General features: G+C 34.4%; 2 protein-coding genes across 2 annotated transcripts; both read left to right on the forward strand.

The window, feature by feature from the left end:
- Positions 1-941: 941 nt before the first annotated feature.
- Positions 942-5,725, forward strand: LOC139840406 (uncharacterized). The gene is made up of 10 exons (XM_071830676.1): positions 942-1,052; positions 3,317-3,520; positions 3,614-3,795; positions 3,890-4,013; positions 4,092-4,175; positions 4,273-4,488; positions 4,578-4,648; positions 4,742-4,793; positions 4,898-4,987; positions 5,173-5,725. The coding sequence occupies exons 1-10, from the start codon at positions 942-944 to the stop codon at positions 5,692-5,694; spliced, it is 1,656 nt and encodes a 551-aa protein (XP_071686777.1). The 3' UTR covers positions 5,695-5,725.
- Positions 5,726-13,657: 7,932 nt separating this feature from the next.
- LOC139840531 (protein LPA3) lies at positions 13,658-18,468 on the forward strand. The gene is made up of 12 exons (XM_071830794.1): positions 13,658-14,004; positions 14,601-14,631; positions 14,739-14,831; positions 15,866-15,928; positions 16,036-16,147; positions 16,294-16,385; positions 16,623-16,681; positions 17,133-17,235; positions 17,339-17,399; positions 17,469-17,551; positions 17,629-17,709; positions 18,257-18,468. Exons 1-12 carry the CDS (start codon positions 13,700-13,702, stop codon positions 18,314-18,316), a joined length of 1,143 nt encoding a protein of 380 aa, XP_071686895.1. The 5' UTR covers positions 13,658-13,699; the 3' UTR covers positions 18,317-18,468.
- Positions 18,469-18,499: the final 31 nt, after the last annotated feature.

Raw genomic sequence — 18,499 nt, forward strand, 5'->3', positions numbered from 1 at the left:
AAAATAGATAAGTGATGAATAAAGTTCCACATTCAAACACGTTCAAAGAAGACGACTATCCAAGCTTATCAACATTCGTTACAAATAATAATAAAGGGATGTTATAATTTAATTAATTAATTAATTCTAAAAATTATATAATAAAAAATAAATACACGTTCATATTCTCTAATTTCATAAGGGAGATTCTCAATATAGTAACAGTAATAATAGTGATAATGATAATATATGTTTTTTTTTTTAATAATTTCAAATTACTTAACTCAGTCATTTTTCTTCCTTTGTCATTTTTTTTTATGGGAAAGGTGATACTTCATAACAGAGATGAAATTGTGTTTTAATATGTAGCCAACGGGGGTCGAACTCCTGACCTCCCCTAAAGGAGGCAGGCCACCAACCGCTGGACCACATCACAACTTCACACTTTTTAATATTATTATACTTTATCAACCTTTTACTTCAAACTAAACTCAATAAAACCGTTAGTTGTGCTTAAAAAGACAATATTTTTTGTAGTACTTTGATGTTACATAAAATGCTTGCTTTTTTCTTAGATTACAAAATGTTAAACTACTAAACAGGTAGTCATTTTATATTTTTATACACTTCTCATCTACAAAAAAAAATAAAAAAAAATAAAATAAATAAATAAATAAAGTAAACAAAGCATTGAAAGGTGGAGCTAAAGTCATTATATTAAAGTTTTATGTACATAAATAGAAAGTGTTCTCGAAAATATTATGCCATGACTGAAAATGGTGTTGGACACCGTGGGACCCACCGATTGAAATTGACCTTCTATCAGCTAAAAAACAGAAATAGATATAGGAGGGGGTGAGAGTACTCAGTGGTCACCCCGGGGCATTTCAATTTCAAAATCTTTGTTTAATTTTTAAAAAAAATATCTAGGGCAAAAATCTGTAGTGTGAGTTCCTTCTAAAATGGAGGCCAAATCAACATGTGTCTCAAAGATACAAACCAAGCTAATTAATGCTAGAAAGAAGCTGTTGACTGTTCCTTCTACAATTCCAAATCTTCTCGACGTTCTTGCTGTTAGTTTATTTTATTTGTATTGTTACTTTTTTATATGTCGCTTTAAGGGTTAGGGTTTCGAGCTATCTATTTAGTTTAAAGTGCATACGTGGCTACATAGTCCTCGGTCACTCGTTGCTTAGGTTGCTGTTCTTCTATGCGTATGTAATCTGTTTTCTTTAAGATGCTTCCTTAGCATCCTAGCCTTTTAGTGTGTCTTTGTGAACATTCTGTGTTGTCGGTGGCCTTTTGTTCATTGTGCAGGCCACGCTACTGTTGTGTATCCATCTGTGAACATTCTGTTTATATTGATATATAATCAATGATGCTTTTAAAAAAAAAAAAAAAAAATTTAGTTTAAAGTGCATACATTTTTTTATTAAAATATATTTTAGTTTTTCAGTAAGTATTTTATTTTTTATTTGATTAGTGATGTTCTCATCTAACAAGTTAGCTTTTTATATAAAAAGTGTGTAAAAAAGTCGCTAATGATATATGACAAAAATTGGAACAAGACTAACCGCAAACTAAGAGCACGAGGACGAAAGGGCCCTTGGTCTAACAGTATGAGAGGAACCCTTCAACCAAGAGGTTGTGGGTTCAAGCTTCACTTGAGGCACTGAGATGTAAATATTCGTGATTTCGTGTGTAGATTGTAGGTTTGCCTTAAAAAAAAGCACGAGGTGGGTGTCCGTGTCCATTTTTCGGTGTCCATTTCAAGGTCGAAAATGGCTCTTGAAATTGATTAAAATGAGGTTTGGTGTCCATTTCAAGGTCGAATAGTCACTTTAGTTTTCTAATTTCGAATTCTCTTTCTAATGGTGCGCCCTATGATTTGTACGCATAAAAACGCCTTTACAGGATTAAAGAAACGCTTAAAAGGCATGAAAAACAACATTAAAGACATTGTATGAATCAATATGCTCAGCGTTCTCCGGCAAGAATCATATTAAAATAACAAACAGGCATAAGCCCTGCATGTCGCTTTTCATGCTTAAACCCTAAAAAGAACACGTGAACAACACACATTCCACGTCAGCGTAAAACATAAAGTCAGTCACGCACTTTTTGCATAAATCAATCAATGACAGCGTGACACGTGTCTCCGAACATTACGGAGCACTCATGCCTATAAATAGGCCACCTGGGCTATCATTTTTCAGGCACTTGGACTTGTGGCAAAGCACACACTTTCTCTACTTTTTCACTCTAAAATTTGAAGACTTAGCTGCATGGCACTAGACGGACAAACTCACAGTTTGGCTCCGCATGATTGACTTAAGCCACCCCACTGTTTTAAACCGTGATCGGGTCTGCAGGGACGATGTCCCAAGAGTAGGCATTCTAGCCCGCTACAGAGTTCTACACCATCACTAATACCGATAAGCCGCTGGCCGAAAATACATATCAACATTTTCACATATTTATCTGCATTAGTTAAGGGTGTTAGGTGATCCGTGCATCATTACTTTTATTCATAGACAACAAACACCATTCTAAAATGTTATACGTTACAATGTTCTTAAATACCTTTAATATGTATGGTTAAAAAAGGGAAAAGCTAACTTGTGCCCTAAGGACACAAGTTAATGGTGTTTAATGAATTCAAAGTTTTCATGAATATTTAAAATGTAATTAATATACATGTAAAATTGGAAATTTGCGAGTTTAATAAATTAAATTTGTGTTATATTTAGAAAGTTTGAGTGAAGTAAATGATACTTAGCTTATGCCCTTAGGGCATAAGTTAGCCAATCCAAAAAAAAATTTGTGGTACACGGATTATCACCTATTAATTTATTAAGATAAAAAAGGCTATCATAAAGTTTGAAATCAATTTTAAGCCATTAAGGTCACCATCTCTAGTCGAGTTTCGTAAACTCGATATTGCCTCGAATGAGCTCAATATTAAACTCGAGTTTTGGCTATAATCTTGACTTAAGTGAGGTCAAGGTTGATTATGATAGACTTTTTGGCAGAAGGGGTAGATTGGCAGGACACCTAAAACCCGGTGTTTCCTATAGAAACCCATCAAGCCTGTTCCGTAAGATCAGATACTTGTAGAATACCTCTACCGAATACCCGCATGTGCTAGGAACGAGTATCATCCAACTTTGTCAAGAGTTGTAAATCCTTGCCATGAGTGAGACTCAAACCTGCACCCATTTTGGCAAAGGCAGCGAGTACCACTGAGCTATTGTGGACAATAATTTTACAATGGACAGGGTAATAGTTAATTGCTAAAGTTAACAATATTCAACTTTGTGGTGCATTCTTGTAACAGGAAGTGGAGCAAGTTCTGTCTGAAGTCCAACGACCACTATCGGAATCGATAGAACGTGCAATACGTCCAATAGTTAATCCACTGATTGCTAAAAAACTGATGAAACATCATGATATGGACGTAAATATCTCGGTTGTATGTTGCATTTGTGAGATTTTGAGGATTATGGCACCAGGCCTTCCTTACACCAATAAACAGATGAAGGTTGCAACACAAATGAATGAGCTTTTGGTTTAATCTTTCAGAAGATAGTGTAATACTACTAATTATCAATTAATCTTGTTTTTGTGGTTGCAGGAGTTTCTTGAACTTGTAGTGATGACTTTCGAGAAACTATCTTCTGCGTTTGGAAGATCGTATACAAGAATGGCTAAATTTTTTACAATATGTAGCAACTTTAAGATGCCAGCACTTATGTCGGATTTGCAGCTCGACGGATTAGTAGTTCGACTTTTTAAACAATTTTTAACTGTTGCTGAGTAAGTAAATTCTTTATTTGCTTCATCAAAAAGGGAACTTTATGCCTTTTATTGAAATACTTTAACCGTTGTGCTTTTTTTTGCTGGTTTGAAGCTCAAATTCATCCGCTGTTGTAGCGGAAATGGAAGAATTTTTGACTATGTTGATAGAAGAAAGCAAGCCACTTAATCTCGAGCTTGTAGATCTTTTAGCCGCAAGTGTTCAAAAGGATAAACAGGTGATCTTTACCAAAGTTTACACTTTGTTCAACCATTAAATTAATATATGTGATACTTACATCTTGAGCGTATTGCAGATTGTATCACCTGTTTGTTGGCAATTAGGGAGAAATGTTATCAACAACTGTGTTGCTGAACTGAAACCGCATCTTCCACATATGGTATACAACAATTATTCTTGAATGATGTGGCGTGTTTGTTGTCATTATAGTTTATTGAAATAAAATTGTTGATTTGGTTACTATATTTATTTTACAGTTTAAGGATACTAGTCCACATACAACTGAAAAAATCAATTTGGGGAAGGTTACAGTTCACAAGATAAAACTCGAGTGTCTAGAGGGGACAAGTAACACATCAGGCATCGACTCTGATACCAAATCTGTCTCGTATAATGATCCACTAGTACCACCTGGATTCGTAAAGCAATTGATCGGAAAACGCAAAAGAGATCTCTCTCCAAAAAAGGGAAATGTAATACTATTTGCTTATGTTTATCCTAATTGTATTATATCTATGCTAATCATATTCAGAATTATATAAATCTTTATATATGGATGTAGGTTCAATCTGTTGATTATGGTGAAAATTTGGTGGGTAGCAGGATAAAAGTGTATTGGCCTGATGATAAAATGCAAGTAGTATCATAGTGTGATTAGCTTAATTCAAGTGAGATTCATATTCTTGAAACCTTTGGCTCTTTTAATGTGAAAATCTTTTGTTGCAGGTATTACGAAGGAGTTGTAATATATTTCGACGGTATCCGAAAGAGACACAAGGTGTGAAATATAATTTTGACAAACAATTTTTTTTCAAAGTGTGATTAGCATAAATTTTATATAATTTGAATTGTTGACTAAGATGTGTTACTATATCCTTTTAGATATTGTATTATGACGGTGATGAAGAAACGTTGGACCTCAAGCGAGAACAGTGGGAGTTGGTTCAGAATGTGTTTGCTACGTCGGATTCCGTATATATTTCCATCCCTCGTTTTATAATTCACAATTTTTTATTACAAAATGTACAAAAATGTGTTGGCATGTTAATCTTAACCCGATTCTCACTGTATTAAAAGAAAGTGTAGTGTGTCAACTTGCTACCCATCTTGCTGGATCTACCCGTTTTGCCACCTCTAATAATATCCATTGCATACAGGAAGAAGGTTCTTGTTCTGAATCTGGCATGACGTGTATCCAAGGCTACACGGTAAAAAGCAGTATTGCACCGATTCTTAAAGCCATTTTCAAGAAACATGGTGACATTGCTGCAAATTGTTCATTGCAAGCATCTTCAATGAGAGCATCTTTACTTACAGTTGTTTGTGATATTGTGAGACGCGTTCAAACCAACGATGTTATCGAGATGAAAGAAATCGAGAGTGAAATTAAAGATGCGGAGGCAGCCAATATTAATGTGTTGTGGATTCGAGCGCACTTTGAAGCCGCTAAGAAAAGGAAGGAGGCCTTCATGGAGTCCGTTTTGATTAGGAAAACGAAAGAAAACATCATTTCGGTTAAAAGAGCTGCAAAAATGGAACTTGATGAGACACGAATAGAACTTATGGCTGCGCAACGAAAATTTGAAAAGGCTGAACGCTGCGTGAAAATACTCGGTCTTGTTCAAAAGAAGCTAAATGACAAAAAAGTGGAAATTGAAGCTGCACAATCAATTTTATAGGCTAGTTAAAACATATGCTATTGTGTGTAATTATTAGAAAATATTTGACACACTTGCTATTTTTTGTAATCATATGCTATTTTGTGTAATTATTATAAAATATTTTGTGTAATTATTAGAGAATATTTAGGTTCATACCACCGGGTTCAATTCCTGGCTATACCAAATTGTTCAAAAAGGAAGTGTGACTAAAGGGTGCGCATAATGCGCAATTCACCCGGTACCAGGTCTCGCGCTCGGGAGGCTTGATTACCCGAGGTTTTGCCTTCTATGGGGGAGCCAATGTGCTCGTTCATAGGAGGGTTTCCTCGCTTACCCAAAAAAAAAGAAATATTTAGGTTGCATTTCATAACAAGTAACATGTAGAATCTCAACAAAGCTTTATTAAAATCATCATGCCATAGTTATAAATGTGTGTGTTTATAGTTATAAATGTGTGTGTGTTTATGGGATTCCAACAATTGTTAAAGCTTAAATCGTTATAAACATAACATAACGGCATTAAAAAGGCGTGCTACTCAAGCTTGACTCATTAAAAGCTTACATAGTAGCTACTTAACGTATTGGTGCAACCTCAAACCATGGATCTCAAGCTCTTGTTGGTTGATAATTCTATAAAACGAGTCGATTTTGGGAAAAGTTAGCCAGGGTGCGTTGCAAAAACCTCAACACAATCCGATCCATTTTGGCCCCAAATCAAACTAAACCTAAACCGATCCATTTTGACCTCACCCCATATTCCGGATTAAAACACTGAATATAGTTGCATTGTAACCTTAAAAAAGCATCTCAAAACTGATCATTTCGAAACTATCTAATCCCAAGTATTATAAAAAAGTTTATTTCAATAAATGTATAAAACATACTCGTAACCATTTCTTCCATAAAAGGGTCACCAGCTCAAACCCCTTTCAACAAAAATCTGACATGTTTCTGAAGTAACTGTGATATGATACAAAGGCATGGCTTAGTTTCGACTATTAAATCGACTGTTTCACCCACGAGTCGTTTTTAAGTTTTTTTCGACAACATCCAGTACTTTCAAACGAGTTTCAGCCTTTTCAAACCGTTTCTGAGCAGTCAGGAGCTTTGCATATCTCTCATTTCTATCCATTTGTGCTGCTCTTTTTACCAAACTGATGTTCATAAGCATACAAGCTTCAAGGTGAGGTCGAAGCCACGACACGTTAATGTTGGATGCCTCTGCATCCGACACCTGTCTCTCTATTTCTTCCATCTCGATTACAATGCTTTTAAAGTCACAGGATTGAATCCGCTTCACAATTTCACAAATAATCTCGAGAAAATAAGCTTTCACAGAAGCTGCTTTGAATACACATTCAGATGCTATGTCACCATGTTTCTTGAAAATGGCTTTTAGTAATGGTGCGATACTCGACTTTACTTGGTAGCCTTGGATACAAACTGTGTCACTTTCAGGAGACAAAACCTTTGCTGGACTTACCTGTAGAGAGGACATAATGAGCGGGTCAGGTCAAGTTGTGAAATGGGTCGAACGGGTCAAGTTGTAAAAAAGAGAAAGAGAGATATATACTGCATCGGGTGAAATAGGCACATGTTCAAATAACTTCCATCGTTCCACCTTCAAGTCTACAAGTCCTTCATCACCATCATCATACAATACCTAAATAGATATAGATATTACAATAACTAGTCAAATTACAAAAGTCATATTATCTAGAAAAGGCAACTTCATACCTTGTGCTTCTTTAATCCCGAGTCGAAGGATTTCACAACTCCTTCCTCGTAACTGCAATAAAAGATGGTCACATTAGTGCAGCTGCAAATATTAATGAATGTCACTTAAAGGTTATAAAAACTTACACTTTACGTAAAGAGCACCAAACTTTTATTCTGCTCCCCACCAATTTTTCACCATGCTCAATAGATGGAGTCTAAATCAGTTTAGGTTTTTTGTCAGCATAAAGAAAGATTTGTTAGAGTTACAGAAACTGGCATGTTGAAAACATATACGGGTAAACATGTAAATTTGGTTTATACATTGTCTCTAACTGACGAAACGGGTCAAGCAGGATCAAAAGTTAACCAAAATGTAATCAAAATATATCGTAATGGTATAAATTTTCAAAATGATCAAAACAATAGCAGATGGTATTACCTGTTTCTTCCATGAAGTGTTATTTCTCTTGCGTTTTCCGTTCACCTTTGTTGCACATTTTGGTACATCATCAGAAAACGTGGTCGCTTTATTTTCAGGTTGATATTGGCTTATTGTCTCTAGACACTCAAGTTTCATCTTGTGTGCAGTGTCGTTCCTTAACTCGCTTCTCTTTGTTGTACATGTAATAGTTTCTTTAACCTCCTGAAAAAAAAAAAAAACATGACTTAACTTTTTTGCACACTAGAGAACAATTTAAGAACGCTGCGCAGTTCACAATGAATGTTAATAGAGGGACAAAAAAGCCGGGCTAAGTTTCCGAATATGTATTTGGACTTTATCTGACTTAATTTGTATTGTATGCATTCAACTTTAAATGTTCCTAGCGTATGTATCAAACTTTTCTAAAGAGAGGTAACCACTCATGTTAAAGTTGTTTCGATTAATTTTCCACAGCTTTGTATTACCGGTACGTGGCATGCCAATCGTGTATAGTTCATGATGACATGGCATGTAAGGAACCAGTGGCGACTCCACCCTTTTATCCTTCGGTCACCGGACACCACTAGTTTAAAAATTTTGCGTAGAAAATACCCTTATAATTTTATAAGACACCACTAAATTTAGCTACAAGACCCCATATATTTTTCGAATTTACAGCTTTTTCCTTAAACTGTATAGGATACCACGAAATTTAACTAGTCATGTCCATATATATTTAGAATTTTTTAGTTTTTTAAGGTAAATAACCATTAAAATAGAATTTAAGTATAATTTAAATATAATTAGTACTGGGAAAAAAATCGGGAGCTCATTAAGTTTTGGTTCTGGAATCGCCAATGTAAGGAACTATAGGTGACAGTTTACACCCGGTCAGTATATTGTACACAATGAACATTACAAATACATGCAAACATTTTGCTTAAATCATAAAAGCAATGAGCAAAACCCCGTCCCCGGCCATACCATATCTGCAGGGAGATGCGGTTTGAGTTTAGCAGCACAGTTTTTTATAACTTTTTCCCCTAGTTGCCAACATACAGGTGAAGCAATCTATATATGAGAGAAACAATGATTCAGTATAATATATAGTATATAAATCACATATACCGAACGATTATAAAAAAATGAAGGTCAGCAGCATAATAATCACGTACCTGATTATCCTTTCTCACACTCGTAACTAGAACATCTACAATCTCAGAATTAATCATCCCACTTTCTTCTATGATCATGGTCATGATACTCTCCATGTTTTGTACAATTGCAGAAGAATTTGAGCTGAAAAATTCACATTTAAGAATTAAACGAAAAAATGCACATCAAAAGTACACATGTTACCCAACATCTATTTAAAGTGAGTGTACTTCCGAGATCAACAATTAAGAACCTGCGTTATAAACTCCTAATATAAGAGACCTGGTTATAGGTATACCTATTAATCTGTATTTGATATTTGATTGCTTAATATAAAGCGCCACTTATAGTTTAGATGATAAGCAAGAATGAACCTATTCAATTAAGAGTGTTTAAACATATAAGCAAATAAGCGAAATTTTAGGTGTGCTTGGATGAGTTTAATTTTAAAGCTTATTGCCTATCTGCATAAACACTAGAAATATAATTAGCTTATATATGTATACCCCCTCAAGATGAGCATATAATCTCAAGAATATAAGTTTATCCAAACACTAATAACCTATCAAAACACCAGTAGATTTATGTGATGTTAAAAACGTACTGCAAGAACAGGCAATCCAATTATCTAAACAACCCCTAAACATATAATATGAGCCCTGTTTCAATAGCATGTTTTAATCAGGCACATGTATAACTATTAGCAACAAAAAAGATTTCTTACTCAGCAACAGTTAAAAACTGTTTAAATAGTCTAAATACGAATCTGTCCAGCTGCATGGTCGCCATCAACACCCCCAATCTATTACCTCCAAATATATCCAGAACTTTAGTCATCTTATCATAACATCCATCTGATACAGTAGCTAGTTTCTCGAATATCTTCACTACCAACTCAAAAAACTCCTGTGCATCGAAAAAATAAAAAAAGAAAAAGAAAAATAACAAGTATAAACCAATTACTTGAAAGGTTTGTTATTACATGAGTTCAACCATATGTTTATGTAGATTTCAGATGCTTGATACCTTCATCTGTTCTGTGTCGTAAGGGACATTTGGTGTCGTAATTCTCAATATCTCGCATATGCAACATGAAACTGAGATGTTGACATCTATATCAGGATGTCTCACAAGTTCTTTAACTGCGAGTCCCTTGGCAATTGAATGCAATGTTTTCTTCGATTCAGATGGCAATTGTTCTACACAGGATAAATTATTCTCCATTTTCTGTAACAAAAAAAGGAGCTCAGCAATGTATTTAGTTAGTATTAGGGCTAAGCCCATTGTAACCATATATGTATATCAATTAGACCATTCAATTCCAAACCATGAAATCCTCCCTCCCCAGAGCAGACCGTCACATCAGCTTTCTCTCTCCATTTCCTCCCCATCACACACCACTCTCAACAATTACATACTCCCTAGTCCCTCCCCATCATATACACCACAAAATTAATTAAATAAATTATGGTACAAGTGTTTATGGTGTGGGTACAAGTAAATATTGCAAAAATAGGAGAGATACTCGTTCTCAATTCAGCTTGAGAATGACAAATGCTGGAGCGAAAGGGAGAGAGAAACATGAGGGCTGCGGAGGGCAGCACCAATGCCATTGGCGCCCTCGTAGGGCGGGCTTGAGAGCGGTCCAGCAGGCACGCTTACCATTGGGAATGGTATTATCTATCTATCTATCTATATCGATCTATATTAAATTAAAAATAAACCATATATAATATATTAATATGTACTCACATATGATTATTAAGTTAAAAATAGACCATCTTTTAATAGAATGACAAGAAAAAAAAAACACTAACCGCGAGAACTTTGATGAGTAGATCTGCACTTGGTAACGGAAGAAATGACAGCTGATGTGAGGCTTCCATTAGGTCGTTCATGATTTTTGGGTGATTGACTGAAGAATCAGATAATGTGGGCGCCATTTTTGATATAGGGTTTGTTTGACTGTGTTTGTAAAGTAGACGAAACGGCTATATATGGTATTCGTATAGGTGGCGTTTTCTTATTTGATTTGAACCAAAATATTTGGCGGTGTTTCACTCCAATCCAAGGTGATTGAGTATTTGGGCTTAGATGTGCACAAACGGGCTTTAGTGAAAGCCTGGAAAAATATGGGGTGAAAATTCCTAAAATAAAATATTAGGATTTAGTCCTTAGCTTTAGCCGGTAGCTGTTAAATTTTATATGTATTTAGTTGTAACTGAAATCAAGGTTGCAAAAGACGTGAGACGGGGTCGAGACGGCTGGGTCCTAAAAAGGCCGAGACGTTCAAGACGGGGTCGAGACGGACGTTGATCAAAGTTGACTTTTAAATATATAACTAGGTGTAAACGAGCCGAGCTGAGCCCGAGCTGGATAGTGTTCGAGCTCGGCTCGATTGATTTTTACAAAGCTCGAGCTCGGTTCGAGCCTAGATTTTTAGCTCGAGCTCGGCTCGTGATATATGTCAAAAGCTCGAGCTCGGCTCGTTACGAGCTCCTTTTTTCTGTAAAAATTTCTAATGTGCATCTGATCAATTTAAGCTTGGCTCGTAAGAAATATTCAAGTTTATTAGTTTGTGTAAGCTGGTTAATGAGCTTTTGAGTCATTACGCATGAGAAAGATGGTGAATAAATTGGGATGGTTAAGCGATATTTGCTAGAGATGGGGAAGAAGAAGAAAGACAGTTAATATATTGGAATGGTTTAACGATGATGGTTATAGATGGAGAAGAAGACACGAGTGAGTATATTGGGAACCAAAAAAATACGGCTAATTGATATATTGAAAACTGGATGGTCAAGTTAGAAAGTAAAAAATGTTGGGATAAGGAAAAGTTAGGTAAAGCTACCATTAAATGGAGATGTACTCTCGGGCCTTGACATGTATATATATATATATATATATATATATATATATATATATATATATATATATATATATATATATATATATATATATATATATATATATATATATATATATATGTCTATTAGACCACTCCCTTTGGGAGCATTACCCGTAGCCACCCGTCATTACCCGTTAGTTACCCGCATAATGCCATAGGCACGGATTCATTATAGGTATTAGTTATAGGAGTCTCACCATGGATTTAACGAATGGTTATTGGAAAAAATGGGACCTACTCACCCCACATGCCAGTAGCTTTTTGTAAAAAATACCCCTTTCACCAAATGTACAAACCTTTTATGCATATTTTACAACTTTTTTGTGTTGATTAAAATAAATATAAAAAAAAAATAATTAATGATGTGGCAGGTAAGAGGAAGATGTTTTAGCCATGATAGGCAGTGTTTAGTTATAGGATTTTATGAGTTAGTTATAGGATTTGGGTGCTGATGTCGCGCTGATGTGGCATGTTAAGAGGATGAATAGTTTAGTCAGGATAGGGAGTGGCCTTAAAGTTAATACTCATTATATACTTTAATTTAAAATTACTGATGGTAATATTTGAATAAAAAAATATTATATATATAAAAGCTCGTTTAGGCTCGCGAGCTTAAACGAGCTCGATATATAAAGCTCGAGCTCGTTTATCAAACGAGCCCTAATATATGTTCGAACTCTGGCTCGAGCTCGTTTAGGCTCGGCTCGAATCGAGTTTTTAGCGAGCCGAACTAGAGTAGCTCACGAGTAGCTCGGCTCATTTACAGCCCTAAATTATAAGTATGTAAATGTATATATGTGCACATATTTTAAAGACAAAAATTTTAATTGACTAATTCGTACTCATAATTGCTATCACCGTTAATATAATACTGAAAATTTAAACTAAAATATGACAAATTTGACTGACTTTGCCGACTTTCTGGCTTTTCCGAATTTTGAGAGACTTTGACATGATTTTTTTCAACTTTGACCCGAATTTTGACCGTTGAATGTCATATTAGACGGTTTTCTTCGAGACGGGACGGGTTTGTCACCAAACCATCGCAACGGGCGTCGAGACGGGGTGTTTTGCAACATTGACTGAAATAGTTAATATAAAGAGTAAAAAATTAGAAGCTAAAATCTAAATGCTAGTTCTAAAAGTTACTAGAATTAGCGTTTAGCTTTTAACTTCTAGGTTTTTCTTATTTTACTCTTTATTTTAACAGTTTCTCCTACTCTGCCAAACAGCTAATACATATAAAAATTTACAATCTACCAGCTACTAGCTAAAAGCTAACAGCTACTAGTTAACAGCTAAAAGCCACCCGCTAATTTTGTCAAAAAGGTATGACGAGTTCAATCAAAACTAAAAGTTAAATACTATTGCAAAATTTAATATGAAAAGTTAATATAATAGAATATTTTAAATTTGCAATTTAAATTTAATTAATCCAACTAACTTTTGAATTTTTAATTTTTTATTATGATAAAGCTTAATGAACTATATGATCTTCCAATTTTATAACAATGGTTATAGTTAATTAATTAAAGGGAAATGATATATTCATCATTTAAATTGTTCTTTTAACTAAACATATGTATTATTGAATTGTACAGTACAACTTATTAATATTATAGTGAAAGGAGTAATTTAGATGGTAAATATTTAATTCCCTTAATCAAAGTACCTAATTTTTTTGCATACAAAGTATGCACTTTAACAATAGCAACAGCAATAAGATTTAATAACGGAAGTTGATTCTCAGCCGTTAATCATAACTGCAACAATTATCGTTATATCTTTCATCATCGTCATCTGACACCTCAATTTCTAAAATGGCTATGCCTTTTTCTTCTTCGTTATCACTTTCATCACACACTCAAAATCATCATCTTCATTCCTTATTCCCTGTGCACGTACAATTCAATTCATCTCCATTATCTTCCCTCATTAATCATAGATGTGCACTAAATGCAATCAGATGCAACAGCACTGACAACAGCGAACCAAAAACTGCCAGTAAAAAACTTGGAGTCTCAGTTTACAAACCTAAATCATATCAAGTTCTTGTTACTGATGCTGCTAATTCACTTGCTGCTGCTCTCGATGACGGCAAAATTCGTCTCGAAATTGATTTTCCGTAATTTTCTTATATCTTCTCTCAAGCATTTTATCAAACACTTTGTGCTCAATGTACTTTTACCCTGTTTTTATTGTAGAATTGATTAATTGTCTAAAGTGGCGAAACTAGGATTTTTTCAGTGGAGGCAAAAAAAAAAAAAAAAAAAAAAAAAAAAAAAACCGTTTGCAATTTTTTTGGCCAAAATATAGAGTTTTTGGGAAAAAAATTGAGTTTTTAGGCAAATTATGGAGGTTTTTGGGAAAAATTTGAAGATTTTTGGGCATAATTCGAAGGTTTTGGGGCAAAAGTTGGAGAATTTTGGGCAAAATTTGAATTTGGGGGCAAAATATATAAGTTTTGGGGAAAAAAAAAAAATCCACCTGGGCCAAAGTCGAAAAACCCAAAAATTTTACACTAAAAATTGCAAATCGCGGGCGCCCCACCGTGCCCCCAGATAGTTTCGCCCCTTTGTCTATATGTACGATGCATATGTTATTGGACTAGTAATGATTATGTATGAATTTTGAAAATTTGATTGTTGATAATTTTTTGTTGAAGTTTACCTTTGCTAATTTTTCATGTGCTTACATATTTGAAATTGATGGCACCAACAGGCCATTGCCTACCAGCATCTCTTCATATAAGGTATCTTCATAGCCTTCTTGTTTTCTTGCTGGTTCTGTTGAATGGGTTTTTTGAAGGTTTTACATTCTTAGTAAAAAGCTATGCTTATACTTCATGAAATTGTGAAGGGATCTTCAGATGAATTTAGTGATGCCAATGTTCAACTTGTATTGGCTGTTGTTAAGAAGCTTCAAGAGAATCGAGAAACACGAGCTTGCATTGTAAGACTACAATTTATTTCATACGTTTTGTTCATTGGTTATAGCTACTGGAGGTTGCAAAATGGTAATATTGTGTAATGGCTCAGAATGGTATATGGGTCTTAACTTTACGGGTCAGAAAGTGCTGTGTAACCCATAATTTTAGGTGTGTGAAGTTTTATTTTTAATTTTATAAATTTTTAAGTGAGTCATGCATGATTATAAAAGTTTTATTCTTTGAGTAAGGGTGCGTTTGATAAAACTGAATGATTTAGCGTTGAATGGTTCAGAATCTGAATGATTCAAAGCCTCTGAATAAAGTTTGTTCTGAATGAAAATAAGCTGTTTGATAATCATAGAGAATGAACGATATAAATTGAGTAAAATTACCTTATCAAAGTGTAACATGAATAAAATATTCAATATACTTGTTAGTTAAGTATTCAGGATAGGATTTGAGAAAAAATTACAGAAAAATTTAGGCTCTTAATGGTTAAGAGAGTGTTTCATCTCTGAATGGTTCAGCGCTGAATTCTGAACCATTCAGCACCATATGTCATTCAGAGGTCAGAAACAAACGCACTGAATGCTGAGTGGTTCAGCATTCAGCACTGAACCATTCCATTAAGAGGCAGACAAACGCACCCTAAAACAATTTAGGAGGTTTTATGCATTATTACTACACTTTTGACCTGTTAGAGATACAAATTTTAACCCATGTCAGATCACCCATTAAGAAATAGTGTATGAATGTATAAATATTGAACTTAGCGATTTGATGTAGGTCTTTTGGAGTTATAATATTGCAAGTGTGTCAAACATGATTATAAAAGTTATGCTGTATACATAAATCATAATGCAATCATAGAGTCAAATGATTAAGGAGGTTCTCAATATTAAAACTATACTTTGGGTTACTTAAAACCCGTTTAACCCATATTACCAGTTAAGCTATAGATAAACCTTTTCACATTAGGCATAAACTTGAACCCATGTCAGATCCATTAAGAAATAGTGTTTGATGTATATATATTGAACGTAACGTATTGATGCAGGTCTTTCCTGACAATCCAGAAAAGCGTAGAGCTTCGGAGTTATTCAAATCTGCTATTGACTTGGTAACCGAGTAATATATTTATAAGTTTTCTAAAGATTATTTTTTTTTTTTCTTTCAAGGCATTTAACGTTTGATGTGTATGTTCATGCTTTTTTTTTTCTTTTTCAGATTGACGGGATCACTATTGGTTCGTTGGATGATATCCCGACTGGTCCTGTTGGTTCTTTCTTCAGATCCATACGGAACACACTCGATTTTGATTTTGATGATGAAAATGAAGGTTAGTCCCAAGAAGACCCACATTTTGATGATAAAATTTCCTTACTCTGGCAATAATCTATACATACGTGATTATTTTTTATGACTATGTAAAGCATAAAACGGCCTTTGAATCAATATTTAATTTCATATTTCACCACTTTATAGCCTCAGGGAGGTGGCAGAATGACAAACCACCAACAATATTTGTATTCATTAGTTGCAGCACTCGTGAACTTGCTACCATTGAGACATATCTGGTAATGTTTTTTTATTTATTATTATTTATCTAAGAATGGCAAAGATAATTGGATATTTGGTAGGTTTCTTGGTTTAATCCATTTCAAACATATTTGGTGTGTCAAATGCAACTTAAAAATCTATATTATTAAAATAATCCTATTTATTTAATAGGTTGATTGAGATTATCTGCGGTATGCATACACATCGGCCAACATTCATAGTTTACGTTCTATGCTGATGTATGCCTTGTGCAGGAAAATTTTGGTACATCAACACCCGCCCTCCTTTTTAATCTGGAACTTGAGACATTGCGGTAATTTTTAATGTATTTCTATTTTCAGATACAATTTAATAAAGTTATCAAGTAGGATTGGGCACTCGAGTTAGGTAGTGGACGGAAAAGGGTTTTGGTTGAAACTTGTGTCTTTAAGTATACATATCAGGGTAGCTCGGGCCGAGTCGGGTTGACCCACCAACACTCACCTGTTCATTTAGTTTAAAAGTAGTTAAGCCATTAGACTACAAAAACAGTTTTGTATAAAAAAATTTGATTTGAAAGAGTTAGGAAGTTGTATGCATTGAAAATGAACTTGATATACCTTTTAGCAAAACTTTTTGAAGTGACCTATTTGACCCGTTGAAAGACAGCTGAGATGATGGCTATAGGTTAAAAGGTCAAAATTACAGCCTCTAGAACTTATCTTTGTTACCATCAAATTTACTTGCTTTGACTGTTTGACTAATAAAACTATTGTATAAGGCAGAGCTGATCTTGGCCTTCTTGGGTTCCCACCCAAAGATCTGCACTACCGATTTCTTTCTCAATTTGTTCCAGTCTTTTATATTCGAATAAGAGATTATTCTAAGGTACCTCTTCTTCTTCAGATTGCATTTATTATGTTTGTATTCTTTTTGTTATTTTTGACATTTTTTTGAAATTTTAATATAAGTTTTCGTTTATAAATGTTAGACAGTGGCAGTGGCACCATATATCCTGAACTACACTGGAGCACTCTTTCGTCAATACCCTGGTATAATTTCTGATTTAAGCTAACCCTAAGTGTGTAAGTTGATAACATCCAAATTCGTTAGTGTTGCAGGACCATGGCAAGTGATGCTTAAGCAATCTGATAATTCATATGCTTGTGTTGCTGAAAGTGAAACTCGATTCACTCTTAATGAAGTACAATTACATTTTTACCCTTGTTCTCTTTTTGTTGCAATTACAAGTGAATTCTCAGAGTTGTTTGGCATGTGCAGACGAAAGAAGAACTACTGAGGGTCCTTGGTTTGAAGGAGGAACAAGGAAGCCAGCTTGAGTTCCTTCGCAGGGGATACAAGGTCTACTTCTATTTGAACTTATATCTAATTTACCCCTTTCACCTCATAAAATACGCCATATTTGTTTTATAGAAAGTTTTTAGGTGAAACCTCTCATTATTTATTATTTTTTTAACTAATCTTCAACATTAAAGACATATATTGATGGCATTCCACAATATTTGTTTCTTTTTTGTCGTATTGAAGGGTATTTAGACAATCAAATAGTCAAGCATACCCTTTTTGTTGTATAAGAAGAAAAAAAACTACTTTTATGCTATTGTAGTGTAGACCTAGAACTTTTCGGTTGTATATGGCCCCCGTTCAGGCAGGTTGAGTAGCAGGTCAAAGCACACCCAATTCGAATAGCACCTATTATTGCGAGTTAACACAGTCGGGTCAGGTTGGCCAATTTACAAGCATAAATTTTTTTTAGGTTTTCTTGAACTTTATAGATTTTTGATTTGGTTAACATTAATCAGCTTTCTTATAATGTGAATTAAAATTACAAGGGTTTGTGTATTTTAGAAGACTTCAGAAATTAAGCAACTTTCTGCCATTTTTGCAGACTGCTACTTGGTGGGAAGAAGACGTTGAATTGGAGTTATCTTCAGCATGGCGTACCTAAGTTGAACCACTATAAAAATTACAATGAAAATTGGAAGATAGCGTTTCAAGCGATGTGGTTGAAGACCTAGCCCATTCGCAATCAGTCCATACAGTTTCATATGTATATCAGTAAGTACACCATGTATATCAGTACACAATTATTCTCTTTAATTTTTCTTTTGTGTTTCTCATTCATTTTTAA

The sequence above is a fragment of the Rutidosis leptorrhynchoides genome, chromosome 4, assembly GCF_046630445.1.
Source record: "Rutidosis leptorrhynchoides isolate AG116_Rl617_1_P2 chromosome 4, CSIRO_AGI_Rlap_v1, whole genome shotgun sequence".
NCBI lineage: Eukaryota > Viridiplantae > Streptophyta > Magnoliopsida > Asterales > Asteraceae > Rutidosis > Rutidosis leptorrhynchoides.

Coding starts and splice junctions, on each gene's coding strand:
- LOC139840531 (XM_071830794.1), top strand. CDS start 13,700: ATGGCTATGCCTTTTTCTTCTTCGTTATCACTTTCATCACACACTCAA. Junction 14,005..14,600: donor CGTCTCGAAATTGATTTTCC/GTAATTTTCTTA, acceptor TGGCACCAACAG/GCCATTGCCTACCAGCATCT. Junction 16,148..16,293: donor TTTTGATGATGAAAATGAAG/GTTAGTCCCAAG, acceptor ACCACTTTATAG/CCTCAGGGAGGTGGCAGAAT.
- LOC139840406 (XM_071830676.1), top strand. CDS start 942: ATGGAGGCCAAATCAACATGTGTCTCAAAGATACAAACCAAGCTAATT. Junction 3,521..3,613: donor ACACCAATAAACAGATGAAG/GTTGCAACACAA, acceptor TTGTGGTTGCAG/GAGTTTCTTGAACTTGTAGT. Junction 4,794..4,897: donor GTATCCGAAAGAGACACAAG/GTGTGAAATATA, acceptor ATATCCTTTTAG/ATATTGTATTATGACGGTGA.